This window comes from Nestor notabilis, unplaced genomic scaffold (assembly GCF_000696875.1).
Source record: "Nestor notabilis isolate BGI_N333 unplaced genomic scaffold, ASM69687v1 scaffold7481, whole genome shotgun sequence".
Taxonomy (NCBI): Eukaryota; Metazoa; Chordata; class Aves; order Psittaciformes; family Psittacidae; genus Nestor; species Nestor notabilis.
Window position 1 is genome coordinate 38,092 of NW_009913276.1, and position 14,216 is coordinate 52,307.

At 39.9% G+C, this 14,216-nt stretch overlaps 1 protein-coding gene across 2 annotated transcripts in view; it reads left to right on the forward strand.

Annotated features, from left to right (window-relative positions):
* The window catches only part of SPI1 (Spi-1 proto-oncogene), a 20,239-nt gene extending 6,577 nt beyond the window's left edge, over window positions 1-13,662 (forward strand). For both annotated transcript variants that reach the window (XM_010023129.1, XM_010023128.1), the window contains 4 exons: window positions 138-231; window positions 7,490-7,677; window positions 11,960-12,116; window positions 12,812-13,662. In XM_010023129.1, the coding sequence (XP_010021431.1) occupies window positions 138-231; window positions 7,490-7,677; window positions 11,960-12,116; window positions 12,812-13,128 (756 nt within the window). In that variant the 3' untranslated portion in view covers window positions 13,129-13,662. The remainder of the gene's footprint in view (window positions 1-137; window positions 232-7,489; window positions 7,678-11,959; window positions 12,117-12,811) is intronic.
* Window positions 13,663-14,216: the final 554 nt, after the last annotated feature.

Sequence of the window (14,216 nt, forward strand, 5' to 3'; positions counted from 1 at the left end):
CAAAAAGAGCTTGAAGCCTCCCCCTTCTTGCCCTAGGCAATATTAACTGTGTTGGCGTCTCCCCTTCACTAACTATGAATAATTTTGAAGGGATTTGTATCATTTTACAACTCTAAAAATTCCTCTTCTCTTTGCAGCCCTCTGAAGATATGGTACCCTATGAGTCAGACCTCTACAGACAGCCCCATGACTATTACCAGTATCTCAACAGTGATGGAGAGAGTCATGGTGGTAAGTAAAAAAATAACTCCTTGGAGCATAAAGTCTCATGGGATACCACAGGAAAGAGATTTAGGATATTCAGGAAAAGAACAAACATGTTGCTGTGATCTATAATGTATAGGCACATAATTTCAATTCAGAAACCAACAGAGTACTATCCTCCTTAATGGCACTATTCCAACCCAGAATTGCAACATGGTTTATTTGAAAGAGAATTTTAGAAAGCACTGAATAATGCAAGGAGCTTCCAGGACATTCAGTGTATTGCCAGGAAGGTGGCATCTCATGATCTATCCTGCATTATTTTCACCATGTTTTTGCTTTCCCCTGCAGATCAAAAGCTCTCTGCTTGTTTCAGAACTCTTTAAGGACCTGGATTTGTAATACTGTATTTCTCATCTTGTGTTCTCATCCCCAATTGCTGTTTGACATAGGTCCTAGAATACTCTATTTGTGTTTTCATTCTAATTATGTTTCTTTGGTATTTGGCCTTTTTTAGCTCAATATGTTTCTCTCTTTCTTTTGATCTCTTTTGCATGCTGCCACACCTAGCTTTAACTTTCACTCTTCCTCCGGTACACCCAAGTACTTCCTCTCTCTAAATCTATGTTAAACTTCCTTGTAGCAGTTTGTATGTAAACCTAGATCAATATAAAAATATTCTATTATTATTTATTGCTTCAATTTATATATGGGATTTCAAAGCTTTGGTGTCTTCATATTTTCATGTTGTCTGGCCTCTAAATCATTGCAGAGAGGAGAAACTTGCTTTGTGAATTTCGTCTCCTGTGCAATACAATAGTCCAACAACACTACCCTGGAAATATCAGAGTCAATATTGACTCAGGAAGGAAAAGCACCGTTCTGTATCATTAGTGGCAGTCCCTTCAGATCCTGGAGTTTCCCTAAAAGATTCCCAGCGGTAGAGCAACTAGACCCATCGCTGCTTAATTTAAGACATCTAACAACTTCACAGCATAGCACTGTTTTATTTGTGGAAACAAAAGCTACCTGAAGGGACAGCAAGTTACAGAATAGGATTGTTCTGAGCATTTAACTAAAAAGATTCCTACCTAAATTTGTTCTCTACATTGCATTCAGGAAACACCTGTAATATTCTTAATGCCTGGCGACAAAGAATTAATTCGGTTGGTTTAAGTTGTCTCATGGCATCTGTCGAGTCACATCATTAATCAAACACAGCAAATTCCACATGGAAATTCAGGGTTTTTACATGATAACTTGTACCTGTTTACACACCCATAAAACGAGGATAAGGTTTATTATCTCGAAAGGCAATTGTGACAATTGAACAATGAATATAAAAGATGTAGGAAAAAGCACTGGGAAATAACTTTTCTTTCATTAAATCTAGGTTATGTCAAGCAACAATATCTGTTTATCTTTCATAATCTTACTATCGCACCTGGTTTAGTGCCCATTTCTTCTGTTGGAAGGCTGTTCCAAAGCTGAACTGTTCAGATCATTATGTTAATGATCATTGTATTAATGATTTGACTGTTTTTATTCATCAAAATGAACATAACAAAAACTTTACAGTCACCTCTCCAGGTTATGGCCTAAGTAGTACCTAAACACCCACTTTGAACAGATATTTTACTCTTCCTAAACTTGTGTTGCATTTGTCCTAAAGACCCAAACCCCTGTTGTTTAATGTTTTAGCTCCTACAGTAAATAGTTATGAAAGCGGCAACTTAATCCCAGCCTGCACATTTCAATCGAATCTTTACTTATGAAAGCACATATAATGTAGTTGGTTGTGTCTAGGTGCCTAATACACCCCCTGCTTTCCTAAATTGCTCACAGTCCAAAAGAGCAATGAACAACCAAAGAATACAAATGGGAGTGAAAACCACAAATTAGCATGTTTTGTTTCTTTCCTATTAACACTGACAAACTCAACTTTGGCTTTCATTTTGGTAACATGGCAGAAGAAGTGGGTCTTGAGAAAAGCCATGCAGAAGAGCAGGAAAGGGACATAATAAACTGCATTTAGAATTATGTACTAAATGTTCAGAATAATGTGGATAAAAGCACAAGGATTGAAAAATGGTGGGGAAAAAGAATAAATAAGGTGCTACAGTGGGATGAGTGAAGTGAAAGACCTGAGAGCATGATTAGATAGGAAGAAAAGAATAAATAATTAGGGTAGAATAGTGAGAGAGAAGTTCAGCTTGGGGTACAGTGCTATCACTGGCAATAAACCAAACATAATTTTGCAGGTCTACTCAATACCACTATGGACTTCAAAGAAAAGCTACCAGGTAAAGTAAATGCATACTACAATACAGAATAATACTTCTGACTTTGCTAACAAGGGACTGCTAATGAAATAGAAGGTCTTGATCAAGTGTCAGACTACCTCTCTTTCGCTGCTAACAAGTTAATCTTGTGAAAGGAAGATGGCAATACCATAAGACGTGTGCTACATGCATTACTGTCACTTTTCTAGAGCACAATGCCGAAGGCAACCCTTACTCCATGTTTACCTGTGTAGGCAGTGAACTACACACAATAGTGTGTTACTAATTTAATGTGTAGATCATTGCCAGTAAGTGAACACTGAATTCAACAATCAAAAACACACCATAAACATATTCATATGTTCATCACAATATGCATTATTTGCATTTATTTTCTATACTGTATTTTAACTGTTTTGTAAATGCTCTAATAAACATAGAGACACAGCCAAGCAGGACAGAAGTGATCATGTATTAGTCCATCACCCCACCCTAAGCCTGTATGCTAGTAAGTCTGTAAATGTAATACAGCCTGTTTTGTAACACTAACGCAATCTTAGTAATTACAAAATTCCACTGCAGCTTTGTCTCTAAGTTATTACTAAACATTATGGGTTTAGTAAAAATCACTTTTTGTATGAAGCTGAATGCTGACCCTTTTTCACTTTGTTGTTGGCCTCATGGAACTTACTAGATTTCGTGATCTCGGATTTTATTTTTGTCGCACCATGGTGATATGATCGTTTAAGAACCCCAGCTTTGACTTTTTTAGGATTTTAGCCCACATAGAAGTGGAGGAAAGTCCAAACATGTGAACCTTAGTCTTAAATGCTATATGGAAAATAGAAAGAATTCCAAATTTCATTAAAAAAACCCCTCACTTCAAAGCCATTCTCATGCTTTGCTGACTCATAGATCTGAAAATCTTGGCATTATTAAAATCATGAAGTTTGTAAAGTGAGAAGTAATGAAATCCTACTGTCATTACAGACAAGAGTAGGAGCACAGCATTTCACTGAACAAAATACAAGTCTGTAGGGAATCTAGACATTAATTTCCCAGTGTCCTTCAATTTTCCCAGCTTTTCTCAGATGAGCAAAACACAGTGGGAACATCTAAGTTGTGCAATGAGACACTGTGTAAGAAACCATCTCCTAGTTCAAAATGTGTTGGAAAATGTGTACAGCACAGAGCAGATCCACTCGGAGATATTAGCTCAGACCTCACAAGTACAGCCATGCCGACAAGTTGTCTCCTTGGTCTGGGCAGGGTGCTGTGCTGACAGTGCTGTCATGTTTCCGGTTCAAGAGCTGGCTCATGAATTTCTGCATACTTTTGTGCTGTGTGGTGCAGATCTAGCCTATTACTCCACTTTCATTATAAATACCTTCCTTAAGCCCATTTTATAGTCTAATTGCTGGTTCTAACATTATTCATCTATTAAAACAGGAGCAAAGCTATTCACATTGGTCAGAAGATGATTGAGAAAGTTCAGTTATGTTTTCTCACTTGTAAAGTGAGGATCTCCCTCTATGGTAAATACTAACACAATGCCTTTAGGTCCACAATTGCTTCCCAACAGGCTGACATCCTCCCTGTCATGGGAGGGAGTTCAGAGTTCATGATTGTCCTTCCTCTAACCTTTCACTGCATACAAGACCAAAACAAACATGATCTCCATGTCTCTATAAGAGAGAATTTATTTCACATCCTCTTTCACTTCACATGAAATTTCTCATGATGACTCCATTGTGTAGCTTTAGCTTGGCTTTTAATGACATTTGCCTTTACCCAAAGAATAGACACTTTCCATTTCTAGAATTTTTCTCTCCTTTCTTTTTTCTTCCTTTCACCTTAACGTTTTTGAGGGAACAGAATTGCTATGTGCTACTGACATAACAAAGAACATAGAATAAGTAGCTACTGCTAACTCTTATAACTGCAGACACAGGTATTTAGAGGGGTTTTATGTTTTCATGAGCAATAACTTAGCCAGGCTTGTTAACTACAGAGGGGCTTGTGGAGACAGAATTTTCTCTTTCAATGTAACTAAACCAATATTGTTTTTCCTAAGCCTCACTGTGAAATTATGGGTAATTTAGAAAGAAATAAGAACTTGAACTCCTGTCACAGCCTGAATATTTGGGCATAAGTTTGTGTTGAAGTAATTGCCGATATAGATTCATTTTGTAATGCATTATTATTATGTGATCACTGTTAAGTCCCTAAATGCTGTGCTATTAGTACTATGCTATTATAGTACTTTAACAGCTGCACCTAATTCCATGAAAAGGGAATTCAGTAATGTCTAGGCTAAATAGCACACAGTGATTAACATGAATATGCATAAATAGTCTTCCATAAGTTAATTTGTTTGTCAAGAAAGGGTTTAAAAGTACAGTTCTGGAGGCAGCAGGAACCTTGCCGCAGGCTTCAAAAACCTAGATGTATCTTGAAGCATATAAACATGAGTGCTAATAAAAAAACACTTCAGAAGAATCAAAAGTAGACACTCAGAGCAAGCACAAGTACTCACGGCTATGAGTGTTGGAAAGGTACTTGGTTTTCTTTTGACCACATAGTTACTACTAGTAAGTCATTGCACAGCTGAAGAGCCACCATTTACAGCCTCAGAGACTTTTGTCATCCTCACAGTTGTGCATTGATCTCTTTTACTGTAGTAGATTATCAAAGACAAGGGGTCTTTGAAAATATACGTGGCCATCCAACAGAGGGCTTTCTGCACAAGCAGCAGAGCCAGATCATTCTGCAGAACTAGAGTATAGATTACTCCTGCAGTGATTCTCTACAAGTTATATACAGGGCTGCCCATGGTATGTGGGTCCTCAATGGCTGGCTCCACTTGGAGAAATATGCAGTAACTTAACCCAGAAGAAAACTTGAGTTAGTGTGGCTCAGTCTTCCAATTAAACAAAGCAGTTTCAGACTGAAAGTGCCCAAAGCATCCTACAGGAGACAGCTTTAGATGACTTGTGGATTCAAACTCACACACACACTGCCATTTCCTGGGTTGGAGCAGACGTGAATGTAAAAGTACCTGGGTACTTTGCACCCATAAGCCCTACTATTGTACCAGAGAAAACAAAATTTTTCCCTAGCACTACAGCATGAAGAAGTGCCTTGTAATTTTAACTTTGGGCTATAAAATCCATACATAGTCACAGAAAGCACTATAAAACAAAGCAATGACAAAGTAATGCAGCAGCTCACTTTAGTTACTTTAGTAACTACCTTTCCATCCCTTTCACATGCAGTGACATGATTTATCCATGAATCAGAAAAACAGGAAGGACAGAAAAGTAACCGCTGTGGTAAATGGTCTCATAGAGCCTTCAAATAAACTTCTACAGGCATGAGCCATAAAGGCAGCTAAAAGAGCTTACAACTTCTCAGGTACCAACTATGTTTGGTATAAACATACCACTGAATTCTCTCTAAAGAAAGCCACATTCAAAGTCACTATTCCAGATTGGATTGGACCTAATAGTTCAAAACATAAACTGGGAAGGATGAGGAGACAGAAGCTGAGAGAAATAATGAAGCTGGTATTTAAGAAAAAATATTCATAGTGCATTAGTATCCAGATAATGCCATACATAATAACATCATATTGCAGAATTCAGTACAACTACACTTGGTACAACATGTTCACTTCTGTCCATCAAATTATCGGAAGGATGTCAACAGCTGGGAGCTTGGAGAAGTGAACAAGTATGATTAGGGGGGGTGAATATACTGATTTATGTTGGAAGACTGAGAACTAAGTACATGCAGCAGGGTTAAGTGATAATTAGGAGCAGATTTATGATAGCACCCTGAAAACATGTGAAGTGTATGACAGAAATGATTTCTAGTAATACAAGGGAAGAAAACTTGGAATTGTAAGATGTAAATTAGGACTGTTACACTGAATATCATAAAGAAATTTTGGCCATTCATAAAACGATGCATTAAAAGTTAAACTATGGAAGATTAATTCCTAGCTTGGTCAGAGGGGAAGACATGATGTTAACTTTGGCTTTACAAAACAGAGTGAACATGAATACGTGTGTAATTATGCATGCAGCTACTGTATGTAAGAGAGAAACAGAATCTGCAATGCTTCACATTTCCTGCAGCAGATTTTCAATTTTGAGCAGCAAATATGAAACTCTAAAAACGTTGAAGGCTTATATTGAACTTAAAAAACAGAAATCTAAACCTGAGAGCGATAGGGAATTTAATTTCAAAAGGAAATCAATCAGGAAACACCATAGTGGTTATCTGAGAACTTATTCATGGTTTTGAAAAAAATTATCACAGACATTTCCAACATACTGAAAAGAGAAAAAAGGTAGAGAAGAGTCTGTGTCAGATACTGTAAACAATGTACACCAGACTGCTGCAACAGTTTATCCTTTTATTCTCTTGTATAGGTACTGAAAAATGTGTGACATTCCAACACATGCTTGCAGGAACTACCTCACAAAGTGCTGTGCCTTTTCTGCAGCATTCCTGTATTTTTTCTAGCAGAGTGAAATAAGGCCTGAAGATAACTGCAGAAAAATCTGAACATTTGCTGCATCCCCTCATTTCCATGCTATGAGGAAGAGTGTAATGAGACTATGACAGTATGTAAAACAGTAAAATTTGTGGCTTCAAGGCGGAATATGTAAGACTGCTGTGGTCTCTTCTTGGGAAAGGTGCCCAACCAAGCATTAATATCTTTTACATCTGGTCCTAAATTATCACTGAAATCCATCTCTCCATCTAAAAGTATTCTCCTTATTAAAATGGCCTAAGTATTACTTTCCAGCCACAGGCACTTATGAGATTAGGAAAAGAAACTTTACAGGGATCTACATAGATTGTCACCAGAGACAGATGGGTCAACAAGGATGGTGTGGAGAAGTTGGAAAGGACAGCAACAGGAGAAAGAACTGATGCAAGGTAAACGCCATGTTTCTTAATCTTGTAATGACAAATTGTTGTTATTTCTTTAGATCATTACTGGGAATACCATCCACACCACATGCACAGTGAGTTTGAGACCTTTGGAGACAACCACTTCACAGAACTGCAGAGTGTTCAGCCTCCCCAGCTGCAGCAGCTGTACAGGCACATGGAGATCGAACAAATGCATGTCTTGGATTCTACAATCCCAACCACACACATCGGACTCAACCACCAGGTATAGTTATCAGCCCTTTCTCAGAATTCAGGATGATAGTTAAGGGTAAAGAAAATAACCCATCAGGGAATGCATACTCTTATATGAAACAGATTGGTGAAATGAATTACACAAGTTCATACTGCACAAGTGCTTGATGTAAAACTCTTCATTCTCAGAACAAATGTGGTTTAAGCATTCCTTTTATCTGGGTAATGAGGAGTCATGTTCCTCGAACTGTGCCTAAAAAGATCATTGCATTTTGTGGAGGTTTTTGAAGTGTCAAAATTTTGTTTCCTTTAGAATTAAAATCAACTGCTCTGAAATTCTGCAGAGGACCTGAACCTGAGAAGTTATGCATTGTCTTAGCAAGGGTATCCATGGCTACTAGGAAGGATTATGAGCCTCAGAGTAGTAGGAAAGTTTTAAATATTTCCAAGAAACCCTGACAATTTTACATGACCTGTACTAGAAATGCTAAGACAGACAGGTCACTGGTAATTTTACCACAGTGAAAAAGATTGAGGACAACCTGCTTCTGGTTTTGCCTGGAAGTAAATAAGTCATGAGCCTAAACACAATGTCTTGCTCAGATTTTACATGAGGCCAGCCACCTCCCTGTAAAAAAAAGATACTCCATTATGCAGTAGGATAGACACCAGAGTGCCAGTGAATCCTCATATGAAGCTGAAATTATGAGGGGTTCCATCATACTGCAAAGATACTAAGCAAAGTGGGTGTGGAGATCACTTTTAACTTGATCCTGCAAGAATATGTCTGAAGTCATTACTGGGAGCAATAAGAAAGTTGGGTGATCTGGTGTTAAGGAGTATCCCAACTCAGGCAGCTACATACAGTGTGGTGAATATAAGACAGAGTAGGACTGAGGCCAGAGAGAGAAGTGTTTGCTGGTTACAGCGCTGCATATAATGGTGCTATTGCTGAAGTTTTGTAAGGGAAACTGCATGCATGGAGTTGTCATTTTGAGCTTTTCATGTTCAAAGCAAACTGAAGTTGTTTACAAATACTCTATTAATCAAAAACAAGGAAAAAAATTGAGTGAATAAGTTAACACTGTCAACAGGAAACTGACTGACTCAAGCCATCAGACTTGTCACCTATTACTCAGAAAAAAATCAGGAATAGAAGATGTAGATACAAATAAAGAATTAGGAACAGAAAGTTATGAACATAAAAAATGCTTCATGGAACAGCAGTCTGTGGGAAGCTTCAAGTTGTTTCAGTTGCTCACTGCAACTGCTAACACATAATGACCGACCATTACCTCTAACAAAAGGCAAAGAATAAAAACTAGCCCCTTTATGGATATCTTTGGAAGCACCAGCAGAAACCTAGAGCGTGCTTCTGCTTATCCCACTTCATTCTACTCAGTTATCATCATTTCAGGACAAAAGGCAACTAATTAATATTGTTGCCACTTCCGATCAAAAGCCTTGTGCTCTCTCTGCCCCAACCAGTACTAAGCTGCAGAAGATACCAGTAGGTAGAATTCACCACTACCCTCCTTTTCCTTACCAGTTGGGGATCTTTGGCTTTTTACTTTGAGTGGCTCATGCAAGTGGTACTTGGCATGCTTTGAGGTTCAGCTCTGGTGTGTCTCAGCCACAGTTCTAGGCAACAGATACTATTCTTCAAGGCATTTTCAAAGAAACAGAAGCAGGAAGCAAGCTTTAATCCTCCACTGAATTTGTCAGTTACTAACTGCACCCATCTTGTCGTGCAATATCAGAGTTACAGTGAATAAAGGAAGAACTTGCAAAGATATTTCTCTAATTATCTGTTGGTATCACATTATTTTGTGAAATCCAATTTGAGGCTCAAGCTGTTCTTGGACAAGATTTCTTTAAGAAGTTGTGTTAGCCTGTCAACAGGTGGTCTCACAGATTATAAACTGAGAAAAGAATAGTCATTCTGAAGGGAAAATGAAAGAAAAGGCTGGAAAACTGTGAAGAGCTTTAGAAAGAGGAAACTCACAAATGGATGCCACAGACCCTGAGACAACATGGATATGGAAAGTAGCTAGCAGTTTCTTAAGCTTTCTGTCTCCAGAACTGCATTGGTAACCTGGCTCTTTCAGGCTCACTGGCAGGTCCTCTGTGACTCTGCAGCATAACTGTGTGACACTGTGCCAAGTTCTAAGCACAAAGCAAGTGTAAGCAAAAATACAGGCAGAGAAAGTGGGCACAGCATGGGGGAAGCTTACACAACTCCCCAGCTTGGCCGCTGCAACTCCCTTTGCTGGTGAGACACCATTCCCCCTCCCTTGTCCACCGCACTCTACCACAGTCCCCCTCCAGCCCCAGACGAGTGGTTTCTTTACTCCCACCACCATCCCATGATGCGCTTTAGGTTTCCACAACCATTTTCTCGGCAGGAGCACCAGCCTCACTGTAAGACATTGTCCCACCTTCTCATCCCCCTTCCCCCAGGGCACTGTCTCTCCCTTCCTTCCTACCCCTGGGGCCACAGCTTTCTTAACTGTAAAAAGCTAAAGGTGACTCTGTGGTGAGGGCTGAAGTTTCGCTCTTGGGGATCTGACAGGAAGCTTACACACACTCTTACCCAATCCTGGCCTTCCTGCCAGATCGCCTCCAGCCAATGTGCCAACTCATTAACCGCCAGCCGCTGCACCCCAAAACCAGCCCGTGGCACACACTCCTTATTGGGACATATCAAACTGGTGCAAAACTCATCTGAAAAGCACTTCTCTGCAAAGCCCAACGTGGGGTGGGTGCTGTGACTCATGAACACCCAAGGTCCCCTGGAAAGGGAATCAGGTTCGAGACATCTTTTCTTGGTTGAGGGAAGGAAGAGCAGTTCAAAAGGAGCTCCCATTCCAGGATTATCAATCTGGCCCATTTAATGAAAACCACCTTCTATACGCTGCTGGGTTTCTGGGGTGTTGGTCGCTGGGTTTTTTTTAATGTAGGAATTAAGTTCTTACTGCCTGTCCCTCAGACTGACCTGTTCCTCATTCTCAATGCAATAATTCATGGCAATGGACCTGGTGAAGGGTCCGGAGAACAAGTCTGATGAGGAGCAGAGGGAACTGGAGTGGGGTTTAGTCTGGAGAAGAGAAGGCTCGGGGGAGTCCTTATTGCTCTCTACAGCTACCTGAAAGGAGGTTGTAGTGAAGTGGAGATGGCCTCTTTTTCCAAGTAACAAGAGACAGGACAAGAGGAAACAGTCTCAAGCTGTGCCAGGGGAGGTTCAGATTGGATACTAGGGAAAATTTCTTCACCAAGAGGCTGCTCAGGCATTGGAACAGGCTGCCCAGGGTGGTGGTGGAGTCACTGTCCCTGGAAGCATTCAAAAAACATGTCAATGTGGTCCTTAGTGACATGGTTGAGTAAGGGCCTTGGCAATGCTGGGGAGCGGTTGGACTTGCTCATCTTAAAGGTCTTTTCCAACCTGGTTGATTCTATGATTCTAAGTGGTCACGATCCCTTAAGAAACCAGACTGCAACTTAGAATTTACAGAGCAGAGGTATATTACACACTGCTCTTGACAAGATCTCTATAAAAGGGCAAGACAATTTAGAATAAAAACTTGTTTGCTAGCTTTGCAGATGTGAAATCCCCATTAACAGGGTATTTTCAGATAACCACTTCAGAAAAGAGAATGTGAGCCAATGTGATGTATCCTTTACCCTAGTGCTAAGGCTATTCGCCTCCTCACAGGGGAAATTCAGGACAGGAAGCTGGCAGACCCATGTAACCCTGTCTCCAGAGCTGGATGCAGTCCTGTAGGAATTCAGTGCTGTTGGAAGGTACTATGCCTGAGAAAGGGAGAGGACAACAGAGCCAAATCCAGTTGAAGCAGCCATGCTAAGGCAGAACTGTTCGGCACTTTCAAATCTAAAATAGCAGTTCCAGAGGGTCTGTGTTAGGAAAAAAGTTGTTTTCAAAAGCAGTTTTTCACTGGGGGTAGGCAACAGGGATCAGAAACTCATTAGAAAGAATGCTAGCTTTGGGGAGGTACAGAGGAAGAGGGGCAGTATCAATTCCATAGGATATAACATAGGGGAAAGTTTTGACTTTCACAACTTTATTCCTCCTTCCCTCATGCAAAGATGCATCTTTGTACATGTGTAAGTGTTGACTGTTAGGTGGAAGAGTTTCTTATTGCATAGTATTTGTTATAAATGTCAACAACTACATCACTCAGTGTTACCCTAAACAATCTCATATACCTCTTACCTTCTTCTCCCTTTTCTCTGTAACTCTCTCCATGCCCCACTCTCTCACCACCTCCTCCCTCTACTACTCTTTTCTCCCAAAGGTGTCCTATTTGCCTCGGATGTGCCTACAGTACTCCTCTCCACCGCAGCCCAGTTCTGATGAAGAGGACATAGAGAGGCAGAGCCCCCCACTGGAAGTATCAGATGGAGAGACTGATGGTGTGGATCCTGGGCCTGGAATTATGCATGGAGAAACAGGTCAGTGAAGACAGAGGGACTTCATCAAGCTATGTGCTGAGCAGCTGTTACATTACCATGATGATAGTGAATAAAACTATCCAACTGCTGTGACAGTATTTTATCCCACTGCCAAAGCTTCACTTTCCCTGACTCTTTTCACTCTCCCATCCTGCAAATGACCATAACTGTGTCTCTATCTCAAATCCCACTTCTTCACGTACTCCCGATTCCTTCTTCTGCCTTGCCTGTTCAGGCTTCCTGAATGAATAATGATTTTTGCCATTTATACTGCAGTTTCCATTAACAAATGAGAAATCCAAGGCAAGAATATCAAGGAATTGATTTTTTAAAACATTTAGCTCTGGTTGCTCAGTTCTTGAAAGTCAGGTTCTGTATAACCTGCCGGGATTAGCTTCAGATGGTTTCAAATTAGGAATGCTTTTCAATTAGCTTCAAATTAGCAAATGAATTTCAGATCAAGGGCTTGGCCTTTGGAATCCCTTATTCTTGTTTCTTTTGCCCGGTACATCAATCTACATTATGTCCTCACACTGTGACACTGTCTATTGTTATAAATGTTGCAAGCTGAAGGAGTGACGTGACTGAGAAGCTAGCTAAAACAGTTATATGAATTACATATTTTCTGCTATTTCAGCAGCAACTACACAGCAATCCTAATGTTCCGCTGCCTTTCTTCTCTGACTCTCACACAGGCAGCAAGAAGAAGATACGTCTCTATCAGTTCCTTCTGGACCTTCTTCGCAGTGGAGACATGAAGGACAGCATCTGGTGGGTGGACAAGGAAAAAGGTACTTTCCAGTTCTCCTCCAAACACAAAGAAGCATTGGCACATCGCTGGGGCATCCAGAAAGGCAACCGCAAGAAAATGACCTACCAGAAGATGGCACGGGCTTTGAGAAACTACGGCAAGACAGGGGAGGTGAAGAAGGTCAAGAAGAAGCTGACCTATCAGTTTAGTGGAGAGGTGATGGGAAGGGGGGTCACTGATAGGAAGCATTATCCTCACTGAGGCCATGGGACCCTAAGCAAGAAACATATTAAGACCTCCTGGCTGGATACCAGCAGAGGAGATGGACGCGTCTTTCTCTTTGCTTCCTGTGCCCCCTTCTCTGCCTTTAAACAGCCTTTACCGTCAGATGTTTCTGGTACGAATTCCCTTCTTCAGCATCTGAGAATCCTAAACGTGACAGAATTCTTTGCTTCCATCCTACAAGTTGGACAGAGTTGGGAAATTTAAACCATGTACAAATATATTATTATCAGAAAATTGTTTTTGTTGTTTGATTGTATTGTAACTAAAGAATACAGCTGATGAAGTTTTGCCTTCAAAGGTGGTGCTGTGTCATTCACAGTGACACTGCATTAGCTTACAGCTTTCAAACTAGCATTAATACAGGCTCTGCCACAGCTCTCAAAGCTAGAGAGAAGTCTGCAGATCTTGAAATGATACTCGTTCTTTTAAATAGTAATAACATGTACATATTTAATAAAATTTGATATAATGAAGTTGTTGTGTTTGCATAATAAATGACTGCTTCACAAACAGATCTCACGTGCATTCAGTTATGCAGATACAGTTTATGTGTGGTACCTGAATGAAAAGCACACTGGGTTATAGGGCTTTATCCATCTGCCACTACTTCTTAAGTTACTTAGAAACATCTTCAATGCTGTCAAACTAAGTAACAAAGATAATAGGTGAGATACATTACTATGAGAGAGACTGCAATGATGAAGTCCATTTTAAAATACATATCACTATTTTTTCCTGTGCAAACAAAGCCCTTCTAGTTGTACAATTTCTCTTCACTTATACCAAGAATGGCATTTATAGCTCTATCCGGTTTAGAACATAACAATTAACCATGTTCTTCTGTGGTTTCACTCCTTTTCCTGCTCCTGTTCTTTCCTTTTGCTTGCTTACCTCCACAGTGGTATCTTGATTTTACTTATGAACTTTTCTGGGAAATATGTTGTATTTAATCATGTCTTTGCAGACATTCTAGAACAAAACGTTCTGAAGCTTTTAACTGTGGATTTTAATCCTTGCTGTAAAACAATTGATAGTAACTATAAACAATTCCATTGCATAGATTA